Source organism: Anas acuta, chromosome 1, assembly GCF_963932015.1.
Source record: "Anas acuta chromosome 1, bAnaAcu1.1, whole genome shotgun sequence".
Taxonomy (NCBI): Eukaryota; Metazoa; Chordata; class Aves; order Anseriformes; family Anatidae; genus Anas; species Anas acuta.
In genome coordinates this window covers 188,988,732-189,009,835 of record NC_088979.1, presented here as the reverse complement: position 1 = coordinate 189,009,835, position 21,104 = coordinate 188,988,732, and the positions used below count along the sequence as shown (strand labels likewise).

Sequence of the window (21,104 nt, the reverse complement as noted above, 5' to 3'; positions counted from 1 at the left end):
CTATATATCTGTATGAACAAATGAAGTGTTCTTTCCTCTAGGAGAGGGTGATGGCACCTACGTTGCCTCCTGGAAGCGGTCCCTGGTTCCAGCAGCCCCACAGCTGGGCGCTGCTGGGGTCAGCACTGGCTGGGGCAGGCTGGACAGCCCATGCCAGGCTGTGCTAACCCTCCAGCAGCCCATGCCCTGTCCCTAACTTACCCATTGCCACCAGCACAACCTCAGGCTGTGTTTCCCCAATGCTTTACACCTACGTGAGGGCTGCTGTCTGGTTCTGTCCCCTCCCTATGCATTCCTGCCCCATGGTGCAGGAAAAAGCAGGTACAGCAAGCCAGAGGCTGGGCATCAACCCAAAAGCTGAAACATAAACCCTTGGTTTTGCTGGTTCTTTTTCTCCAGAATAAACTTCTGAGCAGGTTTGTCCCACAGCCACTGCTGCCAAGGATGCCCTGGGATGGGATGAGGTAGTGATCAAGGGAGCCTGATGGCTGGAAGTGCATCAAGATGTAGCCTGAAGGATGATGCTGCTGAGGCTGCCCTCAGCAATAATGCAGAAAGGAATCCCTTCCCTGCTGTTCACCTACAGGGAGAAAAGCTGCTTGCTGTCTGTTCCAAAGACCACACTGAATTTTGTTTATGGTAATTGCTAGGCTTGTACTTCTGTGCTTTATAATACAGGAAAAAAATCAGCAATGCTGCACTTGACATGAAGTCAGCAGATAATGACAAGGGACTACTTCTCTTTGTTGCTAATCCAGAGGAGTGACAGACGAATCTGGCAACAGCAATGTCACTGTTTGCAAGCCCACACAACAAAAGGCAGAGGAAGAAGCTTGCAGTTTTCAAAGGGAAGGAAACAACATCACATGAGCTATTCCTAAATGTTTAGACAAATGCCCTCAAATGAATGATGTACATTCATTTGCACATCATGAATGGCCCACATTAGAGCAAATCAAAATGCCATCTCGGGGATAGGGCTGGTTGCTGAATGCTTATCTGAGACCAGGAAGCTGCTGATGAGGGAATCTGCACGTTTCCACCACACAGAGACAGGGCACAGACCTCCTAGGCTGTCCAGAAGACATGGATTTTTGCCAGCCCAGGGTCCAGACCCAATCTCCCAAGCCATTTTATGTGGCCAGGCCACTAAGTGGGTGCATTGATCTCTGAGTGTGTTGGGGCAGCTGAAGGGGAAGCTCAGAGCCAGCTCTGGCTAAGCCTACCAAAAGGTACAGGTTAGAGGCCATGCTGTGTAATGCAGCACAATTGGTCTAGCCCCTGAACTGCTCATGAAGGAAAGTGGCCCCTGAGTGTATGGAAGTTTGTCTGGTATCTGGGAAGAGAGCTTGGAAGCACTGAAGGACAGGGAGCCTGCAAATACCATCTACAAGGAACACGTGAAGTAGAACAGGAAAGCTAACTGAAGCATAAAAGAAATTGATGGACTGCTCCCTTAGGAGGAGAGGCAGCTGGGAGGATCAAGGAACCAAAGAATAATTCTCCTACTTGCTCTCGCAGTACTGCCCGTAGTAGCTCTGTCCACATTCGCAGGTGTAGCCATGGGATGAGCTAGGTTTGTGCACACACGTGGAGACATGCTCACATGGGTTCAGGTTACATACATCAACACAGTCTCTTCCAAAGTACCCTGGGGAGACAAGGTCATAAAATTACAGCAACCATTGTAATTTACGATTTGCATGTCTCTAAACGACCATCTATTTTATGCTCATACACTAATAACACATCTTCAATAATCAGTAGATTCTCCCTGAGATACTGTCAGAAGAAGGTACTCTTTTCCCTCTCAGCCAAAAATATAGTGGGCTGTTCTTTTCGACAGCCTGTTAACATGCTTGAGGCACCCTTGTGTCTCTGGTTCCCAGTTTTATATTCAGGGCATGTGTTACAAATAGTTTTGTATTCTCTCCCTGCACGTACGGGAGGTGACTGTGCTGGGTGCTGACAGCATGTGCTGGCTACATGCACCAAAACAGAGAAAACATTCAAAGTATCTCGATTAGGATGCAGGCTGTGAGACTGAAATCCAACAGCAGAAAAGGCTGGGAAAGAAAAAGGGAGAAAAGAAAAAGAAAAGAGAAGAGAAAGAAAAAGAAAACAGAAGAAAAGAAGAAAAGGGGAAGTGCACAGAAAGAGCCCTTTGGACCAGAAACTGTCTTTCTGTTTGGTTGACACATTTCGTAGAACAAATGATCCTTAGCCCGTGACTGTAGTTGCAAGGGTGGTACAGTAGGCCAAAGAAGGATTGGATGCTGATTGGAAGGAGAAGAATTGCTAGATGAGCACCACCACCAGCAGCAGGAGGCTTGCAAAGTGCTTGCAAAACATCCTTCCACGGCTGCTGCCTCTCTTCTGATGAGCTCAGGGAGATGGGATCCAGCTCCTGTCTGAGTGCACGGGGCGGTCAGTGGGTTACCTGGGTCACACACACAGGAGTAGCTGTCCCAGTCATCGCTGCAGTAGCTGTGCTGGGGACACGGGTTGGAGTCGCAGGGGTTATCCACTTCACAGCCCTCCTTCACATTGATCTTGATAGCCTGTTTCATGTTGAGTGTGGCTATATTTGTAGATGTCTCTCCCATTCTTACTCCCTGGTGATGAAAGACAATTATCTTTAATTTAGAGTTTTCATTCTGAATACAGTGCGATGTGTTTCACTACTTCCATTAATCCTTGAGGCTGCATTTTACAGAAACATCATCACCTGAGTCAAAAACAGATTTTTTCAAATGCTTGTCTTTGATTAAATCAAAGAAGCAAAAGAAAAGGGATGTTGCTGTGTGAGACCAGATTTGTACCTGGGAAAGTGGGCAGACTTTACTATTTTGATTCTTAGATATTTTGATGGAGGAAACAGAAATGTTTGGGGAAGGATTAAAAAAGAAAAAATATGCATTTTCATATGGGTATTTTCTTAAAGATCAACATTTGCCCCTATTCTTCTCATTTCCTACCTGCATACAGCCATAAAACCCCTGCTGAACAGAGATTTGGTCACCAGAGACACCTCCCACAATGATGCTTTTCATTTTTAGTCCGGGTAGTTGATTTCCAATTTGCACAGTGCTCTGTTGAGGAAAAGGACACTATCATTCTCTGCAACACAGACAGCTACTTTCTCTAGTGATGGAGTCAAGCAGTAGCTGACTGTACATCACGGAAAAAAATACTGAAGAAGTGAGGAGCTTGGATATCTGCATTTGTTCACAAGATGTATTATCATTAGGTTTAATAAATTAATATAACTTCTTTAGGCACTAGTCACTGCAGAACATTTCTCAGAGCATAAGTATTTGTCCACAGTCTCCTTACAAAATATTTCTGTAGTGCTTAGTGGCAAAGTTATAATGCTGCCGTACCTGGTACATCCCATAGTCCAAGGACATGACGGCCAGGTACTTGATGTCTTTTCCGTCTTTAGCACTCTTTAACTCAATTAATAAATGATGCCATTCCCCATCACTGACTCGTGTCTGGGTCATCTTCAAACTAGCAACCTGGCTCAGGCCACTGTACACTTCAAACTGCACATAGTTGTTCAGTATCTGTTGGGAAAAAAAAATCATGTCTATTCTTTGTGACATGTTTAGATTTAGTGGGACAGAAGACAAGATAAACACAAAACATTTCCCTAGAAAACCCCAAAGGAAAAGAATACAATAAAAAAAAGAACACTTGCAATAACTCCTTGTATAATTTCAAACATTCAGTTTCTAACTTACCCTAGTGGCCTAGTGGGAGGTGAGGGGGAAGACACCAGAGACATTCTTTTCATTTGTATTAATGCACACTACTAACTTTGTTTAGGAAACCTTAAACCACAGAATTTCAAGTTTAGAATGATCAAAAGTTGAAGGCTGAAGAAATCACTTGTATTTACTGATGTGCATTTAGCTCGGTGGATGAAGCTGTGTAGTTCATGCGGCCTGATGGGGATGGGGGAGAATCTCTTAATACTTTTCTAAGCAAAAAAGGCCACATTTCTACCTGGATGTTGATCTTGGATGCAGATCCAGCGTTTGCTTGCATTAACATGCCATTGACTTTCCGGGTTCTGAACATCAGCCCAATGTACCACGGCACAGAGATGGTAATGTCAAGGTCGCTCCAAATGATGATGCTCTCTCCACTGAAACGCTGAGGAGAAGGCATTACTGTAAAACAAAAAAACATGACAGAAACACTTTATATCCTTCAGGACAGAAGTTAAGAGTAGAAATAACGTGGTATCATGGTGGTGGCACGAGGCAGCACCTCCACACTGCTACTTCATTATACAGGTTAGAGATGTTCCTAGAAAGGCAAGCTTTGGGATCTCTGCTGATAGATTTCTGCTGGTGAGTGGGTGGACAAAGCAGGAAACACGAGGCCAAAACTTGCTGCAGATGCTTTCAACATATCCTTGATTACCTGCTTCTAATTAACAGATTAAACGCAGAGGAAAAGGCTCTGAGGCAACAGGAAATATAAATTAATTATAAATAAGCCAGGGCCAAATTATTCAGCTGTCTCAGCTATGTGGTCTTTTTGCAGGGAGAAAGCTCTTGAGGAGTCACCAGAGCCATCTGCCTTAGACATCTCGAGCTGATAGCTGAAGTGTTGCCCTGATGTCTAACCCTGCATGAGCGTGTGGTGGCTTTGGTGTGGGATCTGCAGCCAGGCAGCTCCTGAGTGATGTCCTCGCTTCCAGGCATGGTGCAGCAGCTTCTTCCAAGTGGAAGCTGGCCCCTTCACCCAGGGATAGGTGCAGGAAGCCTCAAGGAACACCTGCTCGGGCTTCTACAAACACAAGCGGGGGCATGGGGTGGGACAACTAAAGCATGGCCTGGTCTTGAAATCCAATTTAAAAGTTATCCATTGTACATAGATCACAGAGTCACAGAGGGGCTGAGGCTGGCAGGGCCCTCTGGAGCCAGCTGCTCCAACCCCTGCCCAAGCAGGGACACCCAGAGCAGGCTGCCCAGGACCACGTCCAGGCGGCTTCTGAAGGTCTCCAAGGAGGAGACCCCACAGCCTCTACGAGTAACCTGTGCTAGTGCTTGGTCAGTAATGTGCTTCCTGATGGAAACCAGCGGTGACTTAGGGTGCTTGCAGACACAATTCTCTTCTCACACCTTTTCCCAGTTCCCCTCCCTTCCCTGGGGCCAGGGCACACTTTCCCCTGTTTCTAAAACAGAAATCCCTGTCCCCCAGAGCTTTGGACTCTGTCATCCCCCCACCTCCGGCCCTTCCCCATGCCTGGGACTGAGGGGCTGCAGGTGCCAGTGCCCCCAGATGGGACCTGATCAGCCCTGTCACCTCAGGGAGGGGGACACGTGCTTCAGAGCATCCTCCTGCCACCAGCAAGGCAGCGATGCAGCAATGCGAGCTGTCTGCTCAGGGCTTGTCACTTTGAAGTGCTGCCTGTGTATCTACATAGACATTAAGAGACTCCTACATTTAAAAGGTCAACAGAGAGGGGGACCTTGGAAACACGCTGCCAACACACACACACACACATGCAATGTGTTCAATCAAAGAAAAACCCAGCAAAACTGAAAGTGCTGGTGCTCAGCAGAGGCTGCCTTCTTGCCAAGGAAGTGGTGATTAAAAATGCACATTCAACCCCAGTCTGAGTCAAAGCCTAATAAAATCAGCAGGATTCTTTCCAGCGATTTAAGGGGGCTTAGGATCAGGCATTTTTACTATAAACAAATTACTAAATACTGCCAAGTTCTGTGGAACACCTTTGGTCTCGTAAATAAATCAATGAAAGCTGCTGTTACTCATGACAGTAAGTCGGCTATCAAATTTACTCTAGAGGTGATCTCACGATCATTTCAAACAGATGAGAGGTGATTTTTAGTCTCAGTTGCAATCTTCTGTTACCTATCCCTTAAACATCACAGCGGGACATACATGCTCTGGGATGTCAATGGCTGGTAACAAGACGTGCACAGATGACTTCACACCAAGGGGCCCCTGCGTCCTACCTTGCTCGCAGTTTTTGCCCCCGTACCGTACGGGGCACTCGCAGATGTAGGTGTTCCACTTGTTGACGCACGTGCCTCCGTTCTGGCACCAGTTGGCTTCGCAATAGTTCCTCTGTGCTGCACAGCCTGGAAGTCAGGAAAACGGTCACTTTGCATGGCTTTAGCAAAAAAAAAAGGGCTCTGGATGATTGACTGTGTCTGAGTTTCTTTGCAAAAAGCAGACACAAACACTACAGTATTTTATTTATTTTTTTTTAAATATACTTGCAGTCAGTGAAGCAAAATGTGGATAGCAAATGTTTTCATGAGCTGGGCAAGTGTCACATTCATAAAGACAAATCTATCAATGGCAATTCAATACAGTCACCGAGCTGTAAATCTCTGGGTGGTAAGAGAAAATTTGGGGCACATATCTGGCAGCCACTGCTGGAGACAGCCAGATAGACCAGCACTGTGACTCAGCAGCGTGGTTCTCAGTTTACTGTCATGTAACCAAGGAACCAACATGTAGTGTTACGCAGAGGAGTAACGCTATTGTAGGTCAATGTTTTAAACCATGTGGGAACATGCTTTGAAATGAGGAAAAGAAATCCATCCTAAAGAAAACATTTCTTTTGTCATGCCCTTCCTGATGTGTATTTCCACAAGATAAAAACTTGTGTTTAATTAACATTAGAGACGTGAATGTTAAAAAAATGCTCCAAAACAAAATTGTACATTTAAGCTTATGCCACCACTTCCTTCTTAATACATGATCTGTGCCATGATCATACATATAAGAACCAAAATTTAGGTCTTACATGGAGCTTCAGCAGGGTGGGAGGAAAGGACTTGCCTTTCTTCTGTGTAAGAGACATTTTTATGTTGATGGAGCACTTTGTATATGAGCTAACCCTCATCATTGATCCAGGGACTAGAAACCAAACCAGAAACTCCAACAGGCTGCTGCATGAAGCAGGCTTTGGATTTGAAAGACTGCAAAATTTGTCTTACAGGATAAACTTAATTTATGAAAAAAATCATTACATACATTGCCTTTTTCATGAACTAATCCCATTGGCTTTCAGAGCAAAGTAACGTTGAAAAGGTAATTTACAAAAAAAAGAAAAAAAAAAGCATAAGAGGAGGAGTAAATTCCCTGTGCAAATTCCTGGGTGAAATTCATAATGATGCAGAAGGTTTAAACAAGCCCAGTTCTTTTCTGCATGGCACTTAATCCTTTAAGTGTGCACCTTGCCACAGGCTACCGTGTGTGTCCTTGGCACAGGCACTGACCGCACCCTGATCAAACAAACGAGGTGTGTTGAGCAGGTCTGGCTGCAGCTATGCCAGCGAGGGGGCCCCTTGAAATGCTGAAATGCTTTTTTTATATACAGCTATGGCAGAGAGTTTTCTCCTGCTGATTTTTTAGGTTTTTGGTTGTTCATACCTGGCAGTGTCCCATTATTGGCAATGTAGCTGGCCATGTCGATCGGCTTGCTGTCAATAGAGAGGTTCCTCATGCAGCCGATAAACTGTCTGTTGTGCACCGGGAAATCTTCTGGCAAGTTTGGGACCCCGCCAAGCAAAAGAGGGCCAGTCAGGTCCAAAGATCTGAAGAAACAAAGAAATAGTCACTATTTCCTGCACACAATTTGTTTGGTTTTCTTCCTTATCCTACTGTTTCCATAAGCATATCGGAGATGTTGAGTTTACTCGTGTTGCCACACAACTCCCTCTGCTACATCAGTGCTTTCAGAGCTCGTAATCAAGTGACTTTCTGGTAAAACTGCTGATCTCAGTGTGCAGAAACACCATATTCTGTAATTTAGGAGTTGATGGATCCATACAAAATCCAATGGCCTGTCTCTATGGCTTATAGATGGCTTACAGTCTGCAACAAAAGGGTTGAGGTGCTGTAGTTTTTAATACAGTGACTTCATTACTCTACAGTGCCAGCCCTTTTTAAATCTTCTAAAGATCTTAGTCTTCACAACATTTGGTGGAAGTAGGTTCTGCTGATCGACTCCATGCTGTATGAAAAGTTTATCATTTGGTCAGTTTGAATGAGCCTTAATTTTTATGCTGTGCCCTCCTCTTGGGATTTTAGAACAGCACATGCCTATCAATGGCCTTTCTGCTATCAGTCATTATTTTATATGCCTACCGTGTTGCTTGCTATCCATCTCCTCTTTAAACTCAACAATCTTTTTTGGTCTTTCCTCATGGGAAAGCTTTTTTTTTTTTTCTTAATACTAAATGATTTTTTCTGTGTCTCCTTTATTTCCATCTCCTTTGAAGATAGGACTGTTAACTTAAATTATGTAAGTAATAAGCTCTTCAGCAATCCCCTTCCTAATAACGTGTAACATTTTATTTGCCCTGCTCTCTAAATGTTCATACTGAGTAAATAGTTTTGGGATGCCATCTGCACTGTTTTCCAGTTCTTTTTGTTGCATTTTACAAGTAATTTAGGCACATGTCTGTATCTATGTGGAATTGTGCGTTCCACTGAGTGTGCCAACACTTGCAGTAGCCTCCACCAAATTTCATTTGCTGAACTAAAACTTGTAATTTTTTCTTGTTAAGTTGTATCCCTTTTTCTAACTTAATTTGTTTGGCAGTTAACCTCATATTGTTGACTCTCTCCTGGAAGAAGAGAATGACTGGGAAACACAGATAGAGGAAATCCTTACTTCTTTGAGCCCGTCTGAGTCCCCTGGGCAGCACAGGTGTAGTTCCCAATGAGGCTCCCGAAGCGCACGGCCACCGCTGTGTCGCAGTCATCCACGGTCACCACTGCCACCTTCTCCCCCGAAGGCCCGTGGGGAATTCCTAATCGCCCAATGTTGGGCTTCAAGGAGTAAATGGCACATGTTACACAATGCTATATACACACAGGATTTAAATGCTGGTTCAGCCAGCTCAACAACATCTTCCTCTCGAAAAGGGACTCAAATAGGATGTGTAAATGAAGTAGCAGAAGCTAAGTTGACCTATGAAACTGAGGCAAGAAAATAAAACAACAGATGGATGACTTTATAGGATTCATACATGCCCCATGTGATACACAGCATGGTGAGAAGTGGCCTCAGTCTTTTCCACTGCTGAACCACTTTCGTGATTGCAACAGAAAGGGATGCCTATGGGACCGAGAATCCAGACCCAATCACCTCCACCACAAGCACATCCTTCATCTCTGGTACGTGTCCCTTAATTTCCCAGTGGAGGGGCACAAGCTTTACCCCAGCGTGGCTGACGGGAGAGCACATCTGCTACACAGAAGCTCAACAGCTGCCACCTCTCTGATGGAGAGATGCACCACGATGGTTAAAACAGGGACCACATATACACGGCAGCGTAATAGCCTTGGTGAAGACCTAAGAAATTGTATAAGGAAATTCTTTTTCATGTTTAGTGTTTGTAGAGAGCTGAAGAGTCCTGACCGACCACTGGTACTGGATCTCTGAGGATGTTTTAGGTGAAAGAGAAGCAATGAGCTGAACTTCCCTGGCTTTGCTGCTGTTCCTCTATGGGCAAAGGGACACCTCACAGGAGTGAATTCACCAAGATCTGACCCAAACATGTAGCATAACTGAAAGCCAAGAGATATTTTTATAATGTGTTGATCAACAAGGCTTGTAACCATATGAAAATGGAAGATAGCTGGGCATTACACCCTAGTTTGCTGTATACTTTAAAACAGATATAGCTCAATTGTATACCAAAATCCCTTATTTCTAGAGCAAACAGGGAAGCAGCATGGGGATAAAAGCCTATTCTTACTGCTTCAGTTGTACAAACATAAATTTATTAAAATACTTAAAATCATATCACCATCTGTAAAGAGATACAGATTTATTTTTAAGGGTAATTATCCTAATGTATAAAAAAAAAAATTAAAGGATATTTCCTGGTGTCGATTCCAGTTAGAAAGTATTTTCCATTTCCTCTACCTAACGTGAACACACGGTCTGGCTGTTATACAGTATAAGGTTTTGACCTCTCCTAATTGATATTAAGGCAGATTTTATTTTTCCAATACTGCCTTTGTTGCTGCCTAGCTTGGAAAGACAGGAAGCAGACACAGTTGCACTGCTGAAAATATTGTTGTATGCAATGATGGAAATGCTAGAGAGCAGCTTTTCAAAGCAAATGAAAAAATACTTAAAAAATAAACTAGCCGATGGGCAAACTTTCCCTTCCAAAATTAAAATGTTTACATTCTGGGTGCTACTTCTATTCATTCGGAGGAATGATTTGATTAACATTCATGTTCTCTTGCTTCACTGAAATAATCTATTGTTTCTTACATGGGAGCCCTGACAAAGGGAGGGTATTTATTCTCGCAGCAGGGGGGATCTGCCCAACGTTAATCAAGACTGCAACCTGATGAGACTCATCAGTTTGCAGCTGCTCCTTCACAGTCAAGTAGTTGCAGTGGCAAATGGATTTTTTTTTTCTACTTTTATTTAACTTCTAAATTGCAAAGCTTTTCTCTAGATGTTGACTGGTAACTGCAGTGCGGGCCTCTGGCATCTGATGACCACACAGAACCACAAGATGAAGCAAAGTAAATGGATTATTCAAGTGGACAAAAACAGACCTGCATGCAGTTCAAACCATCCTTAGTCCAAACATGTCATAATTTTCTGACGACAATAAAATACTCATTTGATAGAAAAGGCTAGAAATTCAAGAATATGTTGCTGGGAAAGGAAAGAGATTCTCTGAGTGATTTCATGTGAGCTGGACTTCTTTTTTTCTTTTCTATGTCACAAGTACTACACCACTCATCTTTTCAGCCCCTAGCTTAGGGAATACTTTATACCTGAAGTAATGTGAATAAAAATAAAAAGCTGGAATGGAGGGAGCCTAAGTTAGGAGTTCCTGCAGAACTGAATCATGAAACTGATTTTATTCATTTAATATTTTGATTAATACTGAATGTATTATTATTTTTTTGGTAACTGAAAGGGTATTTAGAGTATCATGCATTATTAAAAAAAAAGATTCACTTTATATATCTGAATCCTAGAAAGAGAATTAATCACACAATATGAAACTTGGGATCTAATGACAAGAATTTCTACTGTAAGCTTAGAGATTGTCAGCCAAAAATGATGAAAAGTATGGAAGAATTAACCGCATTAACCGTGGCTACAAAACAATTACGAAGCATGGTGTGATTAAAATGTAAAATTGGCAATGCAATAGCGGGTTGTTGCAAGGATGGGTATTAGGCACATTTTATGACAATGAATAGCAGAGAATGTTGTGGACAAATTTGAGTTCATTTATTAAAAATAACTTCAAACCAGAGTAGATGCACAAAAGTACAGCCAGGGCAATGGAGAGCTTACCTTATCGATCAGACTAAAAAGTTTCAGCATGTTTAGGCTAGCAAGGTAAAAGGTTGAGGAAGGGTTTTGGAACTGAGAAGACTATCACTGCAATGGACACATTACAAGAACAATTGGGTAGAAGATGCCCATGAGTTACATAGACTGGAAATCACGAGGTGATGCCCAGCCATCAGAAGGGTCATCTTTGGGATAGTAGCAGGGGCAAAAATGATAAAAAAGAACTTAATTTATTGGTTATAGGAGCTGCTGTTAGCAGAGAACTGACCTATGTTCTTAAGAAAATAAGTCTAAGTAATTAATACTTGGAAAATGCACAAGAAAGTGAATTCCCAACACTAAATGACAGTACAAACATCTACATTTCAGGCACGAGCTTTGCTTCTGTGCAATACAACTGGAGCAAGACTGATCCCTAACAGTAGGAACAGCTAACACAAACCAGCATTAATTCACACTATTATTTTCTGGAAATATGTTCAAGGAATTAAAAGCCAGACTTTCATCTGGGTACTTAGCAGTCCTTTCTGCCTGTCAGACTCATCTCCTGAAGCACCATGCTACCAAAAAGGCAAGTTTCATTAGCTGTGCCAATTCTGCACTCATGAGTAAATGTTCAGTGTGGTGTACAGGAATTTACCAGCATGACCCCCATTAATGGCAATGCAAGTCATGTAACTAAGTTCCTGCTCATGGAGCTGAAAATTTACCTTGTGCTGCCTACCCTTAAAGACTGCCTTTTAATTTAGCGCTTGTCCAGAAAGAGGTTGGGATTCAGACTTCAAAGACCACATGCTGTAAAAGTGAGTAGCAAGCAGAGGAACCAAACAGTGCCAGAGAGAGCGCTGGGTCTCACTTAAACAAACTATGAAAGAAATGTACCCCTCCTAGACTAGGGGAGGGCGGGGGGGAAAGGCAACCCTGAGTGTTGCAGAATTTTATTACCACCATGTATGTAGTGATTCTTCAATTGTTCAGTGTATAGGATCATAGAATCACAGAATACCCTTGTGGGAAGGGGCAGAGAGTCCAACTCCTGGGCCCGCATGTGTCCCAGAGCGTTGTCCTAATGTTTCTTGAACTCCATCAGGCTCGGTGCCATGCCCACTGCCCTGGGGAGCCTGTCCCAGTGCCCGACCACCCTCTGGGTGCAGAACCTTTCCCTAACCCCCAGCCTGACCCTCCCCTGTCCCAGCTCCATGCCGTTCCCTCGGGTCCTGTCGCTGTCCCCAGAGAGCAGAGCTCAGCGCCTGCCCCTCCGCTCCCCTCGTGAGGGAGCTGCAGGCCGCCATGAGGCCTCCCCTCAGCTTGCTCTGCTCGGGGCTGAGCAAACCCAGGGGCCTCAGCCACTCCTCATGCATCTTGCCCTCTAGGCCCATCTATATGCATAGCCAGGGCATCCCATATTAAAATCTGCTGCACTGACATCTATGCTTGCTTGTCAGAACGACATACAGAGTCTTTTGTCAAAGTGAAAGAAGTAGGGCCCTGACACATGAAGGAAGCCCCTATATTTCTCTTTTTCTTTAAAACAAGATGAACGATATTTATGTTTCTCAAATAATGGCAATTAGTATATACAATTGTAAACACTGACATGAAACTTAAGTTGATCTCTACAAGCTTTCAGGAAGGAGATTAGAAGTTTTGATCTATGGGTGGATAATCTCAGATTTCAGGTCTAATGCATGGCATTCTCCCTGGCCCAGACAAAGTCACAGGAATGGCAGTATCCCAGGAGGGCTTGAAAACCGCAGCATCCTTCCCAACCAGAGAAGAACTAACAGTGAGATGTCCCACACATCTACTGTCCTCAGTGGTGACCTGGAGGAATGACCTTCTCAAGCTGCAAAGGTGATACAATTCCCTTGGCAGCCGACATGGCCACAGGCCACCTGGGCGATTTCCTGTGGTCTCGGTGGTGGAGCGAGAGAACGCCACCCCAAAGATATTTCACTACAGACGCCAAATCTGATTTTAGTGAAACCCAAGGACGGAACAATGAACTGTGTTGACTTTCCCCCACAATTTCAACAGAAAGAAACACGTGGAGATTCTCACAGGTGCGTGTAAAATGCTGGGAAGCTTCATCTGTGAACTTGCTTTGTATAAATGGAGACTGGAGAGAGGAGAGAAGGTCATCAAAACACATCTGTTTATAGTTTGCGTATCTACTGCACAAATCTACTCCCATTCCACTTAAAATATCACAGAGATATTTTGATGCATCTCAGTTTCATTTAGATCCTCTGTTATGTTAAAGTAAATATTTAAACTGCTGGAGCCCACGGAGTTACTTATTAAGGATACAGATGATCTAATAATGCATAGGGAATGGAAAAGACATACAGATTAATGGATAATGGAAGCCTTCTCTTATATTCTTAACTATCTTATTTTTACATTAGAAATAATAGTTTCCAAAGTCATAATGCAAAATGTTGGAGAGGTTTAAGCAAATAGTCCAATCTTTGGTCAATTTATTTTTAATTAAGCCAGACTAGATGCTGTAGATGTAAAAATATTACAAAGTGCAAATGTTTGTTTAGTTAATCGGCTGCAGCAATGAGGATTAGGTGTCTGGATCTCACCCCATATTAGTTAATCCGCAAGATACCAGGGCTTTTCCAAGGGTCTCACAAATGTCTACTCCACCAGGAACATCTTCTTCCAAATTCCCAGTTCCAGTCTCATAATAAAAAAAAAAAAGTCATTTGAATTTTTGCAGGGATGGGAAGAGGGATACTAGAGCATTTTTGTCACCTACAGGAGAGTGTTCCAACTTCACGGATATTTCCTGTACTCAGACTCAAAGCTGTGCTCTTCAGTCCAAGCCTCGGCCACGATTACTTCCGTCTGCTTCAGCCACCCCATTGAGACTATTGAAGGAGCTGACAGCAGAGGAGAGGACTCAGTAGCAATCTGTAAATGTGGCCAAGAATTTGAGAACACAATAGGAACTCTCGAAAGCGAGACCCCACTGATCTAGCAATGCTTGGCATCAGGAGACCTGTTTTTCTCAGAGGACAGATATGTCCCCATGCTGTAAGCACTGCCCTTCCTCAGCTCACTGTACACATAAAAAAAAAATCTGTTTTAGAAAGCTGGTCTTTTATCCAAATGCTTTGTGTGCCATGGCTTAATATGCAGAGCTTGCCTTGTTTGTCTTTAAATAAGTCCAAATCTGTAAAAAGAAAAGCCATCCTGAAGTCAGTGCCAGCCTTTTAGTGTTTCCAAGAGTTTGCTTACTGGACAATAAGTTACCCTTCTGTTTTTGTTAATCAGTAGCTAATGATTTATTGACTGTTAGGAGTGGTTAAAGGTTAAAAAGAATCTGTTTCCTAGCTATTTTTAATACAAAACAACACTCCTCTGCATTGCTAACGTGCCAGTTCAGCCCCCAAAACCCCGTGGTGCTCAGCACAGAGCACCTCACCCTCACACCCTCTGGGGCTCTTTTCTTCCCAGCTCCTCTAGCTAGGGCGATAATGGGGGAAAATGGAGCCTGTGGCAGGAGGGATGCTGCTGTCGGGGTCTGTCCCCCCTCGCTGGCTCCCTGGAGCTCATTAGGCAGCCCGCCAGCCCCCCCGGCTCCTTCATTAACCCCCGGCCCCTGCTCCGCTATCCAGTGCCTGGAAGGGAGCGAAGCTCTCTGATTCCCAGGCGATGCCGTGCTGCTTCAGTGGTCAAAAAGCTCATTAACCGCCTGCCGCCATGGCCTGCCTGGGCCAGCGGCCCGAGTCCAGCCCCCACAAGGACGATAAATAAATAAACAAGCAGGAAAAAAAACAAATGCATCGACCAGCAGCAGGCAATGCAGGGAGGAGAGGCTAGGAAATGCCACAGGAGCTTAGTGCCGGGATGTGAACTTTTCTGATCAGTCGGGAAACTCCAAATTAGGCTAGATTAAGAGACACCATTAATGTTAATCTCTGCCTTTTTTCGAGTTTCCCCCTAGAGATTTCCAAAGCAACTTTAAAATTAGCTGGTGTGAAGAACAGAAAATCTCTTACACACATCCACTGGATCCCTCCTGATTAGTCACCAGGGAAAAGCGGGCTGCATCATTTCACATAAAACCTTTCTTCCTTTGATGTATGTATCCCCTTTACTCCCTGAATATTTTAATGGCATTTCTTTATACAAACTTGGCTCGAGCCTGTAGAGAAACATGAGAGCCTGTGACAGTGAAAAGGAAAACCCCAAAGCTTCCCATCAGTGAGTCAAAAATGCAAATCCTGAAAAGCCACCAGACCAGTTCCTTTTCCTAGACAAACTCCCTGCAACACCGCAGGGATGCAGGGAGTCCGGATCCAGGCTGGGCAACAAAGCCGAGCGAGTTTTGCTACTGATTTGTTATCTCCTGCCTGGCTGCATCCAGAAGCTAAGCTTTCGACGCAGCCAGGAGATGTGGCACGTGGCAGCGGTGGTGCCCAACGAGCGGCTGCTCTCCTGGTGGTACAGCAGGGACGGGGAGCAGCCTTCCCATCCCACCAGGAGTGTCCCACCATGTGGCAATGGCATGGTGCTTTGTGACAAAGCTTTGAAAAGCCACGAGTACCTGCACACGGCATCCAGCAGTGCACCTTTACTCCACGGTGTAACCTTCACAAAGAGCATACAGCTCCTGCCAAGGGCACGCTCTTGGATTTGACTCTTTTTGGCCATGTCAGCTATAGTGCTGACGGGAAGAAGGAGACTTCCCTGCCTGAAAGGGAAATTTTATTCCCCTATTTGTATTATTAGATGTTCCTCAGCTCTTTGATGCTGAATCAGCAAGGCAGCAAGAAGGACCTGTTTTGGCTGCCAGGAGATCTTGCCCACCCCTCAGACAACATCCAGCTTGCTGCGTGGAGGACACCAAGCACCCTGTTGCTCTGCTGCAGGACCCCTTGTCTGCCCTCTGTGGTCCTTTCCTCCTCCCTGGGCTACCCCTGTGGCTGTGCTCCTTCTCTCTGCCCCCTCCTGTCCTCTGAACCCTTTTTCTGCCTTTTTTTGCTTCCTCCCTCCCTTCCACATGCTATTCTTTTGCATGCTCTCCTCTCCCACTTCAGCAAACCCTTCCTCATTCCCCACTTGTCCCTATGCCAGAACACTACTCCCAAACATTTTTGGCTTTATATAGATGCAGCATTTTTTATACCTTAATTTTGCATCCAGGACACAAATGTTATTGCTCTCAGAGTGCAGGAAACACCTAGAAATAATAGCACGACATACCAGCCAACTCCTTCCCCTTAGTGTAGTCCCTGAGGACACCTTGCAAGCATGCTGAAGCTCGGTGTGGGTGACGGGGACACAGCTGGGTCCATCCCACGGATCCCACACTGCTGCATGGGCTGCCCCCAGCTCTTGGCGTGGGTCTCCCAGACCCCTGAATGCCCAGGTAATTGCAAAGCCCTGCTTCCCCTCCCTCCACAGACAGAAGCAAAATACCTGAAAAGTTCCCCATGAATCAGAGAGTTACTGTAGATTTAGTGCGTGATTAAAGGGAGATAGCAGTGCACTTCAAAGCCCTTGCACCAAATTCCTGAGGTGCCATTTCAATGACTCTGCTAGAACCAGCGTGCCATGCTAAATCGGCGATTCACCCCCTCCAAAACAGAAGAGAGGGTGAAAACACTCCTTTGCCACAAAAAAAGGCACGGGGCATTTTCTGAAAGAACTGCATACTTGCTCTGAAATGGAAGAGCACAAAACGGTGTTTGGGGACGGGAAATGGTTGTAAATGCAGGTGCAACTCTACTGGCAGGAACGCAAACCTGTCAAACCTGAAGGAAATGATGCAGTGCCACAGCGCCAGCCAAACCAGAACCAAGTGCCCCCACCGCTGGATGGCACTTGGTACCCCTGCCACACGTACCCTGTCCCCGAAGCTGGCTTTGCAGGAGAGTTCAGCTCGCCAACCTGCACAGCAAGCTTTCCAGCACACTCTTCAAGGCCTGATGATTAAAGACCCTTCAGACTGTGCCACCCTCCCACCTCCTCAGCTTTCGGAGGAGCTGAAAATCACCGTTTGGGGAGGTGCCCCTGAACCTCTGAGTTGTGTGGTGTGGAGGCGGCAGGCAGCTCGAGCTAAGCAGGCTGACAGAGGGCTGCCTGCTACCAGCTCCCCCGGGACCAGAAAGCCCAAAGCCCTGGGTGAAGCCACACAGCCGAGACCCAGCCAGGAGAATGGACCCAGGCCTTGAGCTCTGCTTGGTTGTGGCTTGGAGGCCCGGTCCATGACGCCAACCCTCTGCGTGAAGACCCTGGGGAGCGCTTCTGAAAAAGTCCTTTTTATATGCAAATTGCTGCTAAAACAGGTATTTTCAGGTGTTGTGTGCAAATTCCGCAGCAATAACACTTCAAAAAGCACACAGGGGAGAAAAAGACGGGAAAGCCTTTGGTACTGGCCTGGCGTGCTGCTTCCCTAGCAGTGCAGGGGACTCCTCCGAGCTGTTACAGATAGCTGAGCGATCCGGGGCTGGGGAGCAGGACACGCTCGGCATCTCAATGACCTCCAAGTGACTTTCACTGCTTTACACTTTCATTTCCTGAGACACAGATTTAGAGGCGAGTTATTTGTTATTTTGTGTCAAGACAATGGAATGTCGCTCTGCAGCCAAGCCCCGGTTTCCTTTCTCAGGTATTAATCACTTTTCACTTACCCTTTACCAGAAAAAAAAATAAAATAAAATAAAAAATCAACAAAAACAATTACTACTAACCGAAATCTGAACGAATAAATATCCTGTTCTGCAAGGGCAGATGGAATACCCCCTGTTATATCCACCAAAACCTGCAAGGGCTCTGCCGCCACGTCAGAGCAGGACCAAAAAAAAGCAAATATCAGCCAGGCGGCCCTGTGGTGATTTTTAGGAGATGTTGGGTGTGTAGGAAAGGTTGCCACCAGCCAGCCCAAGTCCTGCTGAGGGAGTGTTAGGTGCACGTGGAGGAGCACAAGGCCAGCACAACCCTACAGCGATGTTTCTCCTGCCTTCCCGGTTCTTGCCTTTCCCACCTGCAGCACTGCAGGTGGAGCTCTGGATGGGTTTGCAGAGAATTTTATGGATGAAAGGGACTAATTTGATTAGCTTCTCGTGCTTTTGGCTTCTACAACCACAGAACCGGTGAGTCCTGCCTCAACAACGTGGCTTCACCTGAGCTAAAATGTTCGCCGAGAAAGGGAAATGCTGACTCCATTTAATGACTTCAAAGGCTGGTAAAACCGCCAGAACTTGGACAGATAACCCTGTGGATTATATTCCTTCACCGTTAAAGACACTGTGTGTTATTTCTGATCAGAATTTGTCAAAGGCTTTAGTTTCTCTACATCAAATCTATGATCTCATCCAGACTAGGACTTCCGTCGATGATCCTCAGGATTTGGGTGGGAATTGATGAGTTGGGCCTCAGCAAGGTTGGGAGGCTCAAAATCTTCAGCCAGAACGCCAGGAAATGACTCAGAAACCGAACTATTTCTGCAGAGATTACCTTTTCACATGGCAATTTAAAAGTTGGGTTTTGAGCACGTAGGAAACGACATGTTTTGCATTCAGACATTGGGAACATTTTATGTGTTTGACTGGAACAGCATTTTGAACTTTAAATGTAAAATCTTGGCATGCACTCAGCAACGGGAAATCTAATTTCTTTCCCTTCCTCTAGATGCTTGTAGTTTTAATTGCTACAATTTTATTATTTTTTTTAAACAGCCGTGCCCACTAGCATCAAAATACATAATGGTGCAAAGATAAATGCAAGATAAATAACACAAGTGCATAGAGACAAATTCCTCTCATTAACAGGCCATACCCCATATCATGCAGGTGCCTCCAGCACTAGCTACTGTCATGCTTCATAAGCATACAACTCTGTCCACCAAAAGGCACAAAAATCCACTGATGCAGTAACTTTGATTCTTTTAAAAAAGTTGTAAAAATATTATCATGATGAGATCTGACTACAATATTGGTAAATCTGTGAAAATTTCTTTACCTCTTAAGTTGGAAAGTGAATTAAACATGCATGCCCCTCAGTACACTGTTAAAAATTCTGGCCCTGGATAGCAAAGCAAGTGATTTTTTCAGTGGAATTGCTTTTATTCCTTGTATAACAGAAGAAACTCCTTTCTCTTTGAAAAGGAGGCCCCGTCCTTTTCCAGGTAACCACAGACAAATCCTTTCCAAGACCAGAGGTAATGAATGACTCGGCTGCAGTCCCATTCCCAGTGCCCTACAAACTGTCCCGTGCCTAAGCTATGCAAGAACTTCTGACCCCATGAAAACTCTGGAGAAGGAAGGCATCCAGCACAAAGCGATGATCTCTTAGTTTCTTAGAGATGTTATACGTTTAGGTTTGGAAATGCAGACTTGAAAAAAAAAAACCCTTCTGGAAAAAAAAATGCCCAGAGAAGTAGTTTGTCCCTAGCTGAATGACTTTTCTAGTGTTCAGAGCACCCCTCCCCGTCCCCACCCCCCAGTATTTGCTTAACACTGCGATTAATGCTCTGCATTTTTCTCCTCCAGGCAATGCCAAGAACTGTGAGGGCAGGGCTGCGCTGACCATGGCCGCTGCAGGCACAGCGAGTCACTCTGAGCCAGCAGAAGTCAAACTCTGGCAGGGCCCACATCTGATCAACAGTGGCATTATCATAACCTTCAACAACCGCTTTGTTTATTTAGAAAATCTCTCTCAATCCTTCAACAAATTAGTTTGGAAGCCACCGGGAGGATTAACTTCAGAAATTCTCCCTCAGATCGCAATTATGTCTGCTCAGATGTCACGAGTGATAGACATTTACATAAGCCGTATCCAATCTTTATTGCAAATTACATTTCCAATCATTTGACTTGTGTTGGGATCTGTCTCTTCCAAGAGAGCTCCAAAAAAATGACAGAGGGAAGGGAGGGGAAGCCTCAGCAGGTGCTCCCCAGCACAAGCTGTAATACCCAATACCTACCAAAGAATTTCCTTCTCAGGTGCTTCTTCTGACTGTTCAAATGATACTGGATGGTATCCTGGAACCTTTTGGGGCAAAATCTTTCACTCTGGGTCCAATGACTAAACGTTATGCCTAGCTGGTGGCAGCTCCGTGGCTTTTGTCCAAGGAGCTGGTAATCTCTATTCAGCTGCAGGCATGTGCCTGCCTCGTAAATCACCGGGGCTGCTGGCAGCCTCGCTGGCTGGCGGGGAAACCAAGGGCTGGGCAAGCAACGCCTTCGAGCCCAACAGGGACTGGGGACAGGCAGTGGTGGGGACACGAGGAAGGCTGTGCTGAGCCCCTGTGCCATCCCTAGCCCATGGCAGGGGGTTGGCACTAGGTGATCTTTGAGGTCCCTTCCAACCCGAGCTGTTCTGCAACTCTAATTCAGCCTGTGTTGAAGAAATGGAGTAGAAGTGGAGCCTTGCCCAAACACTGCTGCTAGCCCTGCTGCACAGAGCTCCCCTGCACATTTCTTCTTTATCCCCAACTCATTCTCTAAAGAATCAAATGAAGCCCTGACCTGGCTTGTGTCTGCCTTTTTCTTCCTGATTTTACCTTCTTGCCCCTGTCCTTCTACTTCATCCTGAGTCCCAAGCAAGTGCAGACAGGATTTGTTCCTCTTCCCAGAGGTCCACCACCTCCACCACCGATGCTGACGCTCCATGGTGTGTGTGACTTGTGGGCGCAGACCCCAGATCACTCATTCTGCTGATGCTGTGTCGCAGCCGTACAGGCACAGTTAAATCACCACTCGGGATCAGCCAGGCCGGCCAAGCATGACAAGAGAGCTGCAACATG

The 21,104-nt window shown here is 45.2% G+C and overlaps 1 protein-coding gene across 6 annotated transcripts in view; it reads right to left on the bottom strand.

Annotated features, from left to right (window-relative positions):
* The window catches only part of CELSR1 (cadherin EGF LAG seven-pass G-type receptor 1), a 160,450-nt gene that overhangs the window by 38,205 nt on the left and 101,141 nt on the right, over positions 1-21,104 (bottom strand). For all 6 annotated transcript variants that reach the window (XM_068669716.1, XM_068669710.1, XM_068669712.1 and 3 more), the window contains exons 6-13: positions 8,672-8,829; positions 7,426-7,589; positions 5,997-6,122; positions 4,012-4,178; positions 3,384-3,569; positions 2,979-3,092; positions 2,441-2,615; positions 1,510-1,651 (exon numbers count right to left, since the gene is read on the bottom strand). In XM_068669716.1, the coding sequence (XP_068525817.1) occupies positions 1,510-1,651; positions 2,441-2,615; positions 2,979-3,092; positions 3,384-3,569; positions 4,012-4,178; positions 5,997-6,122; positions 7,426-7,589; positions 8,672-8,829 (1,232 nt within the window). The remainder of the gene's footprint in view (positions 1-1,509; positions 1,652-2,440; positions 2,616-2,978; positions 3,093-3,383; positions 3,570-4,011; positions 4,179-5,996; positions 6,123-7,425; positions 7,590-8,671; positions 8,830-21,104) is intronic.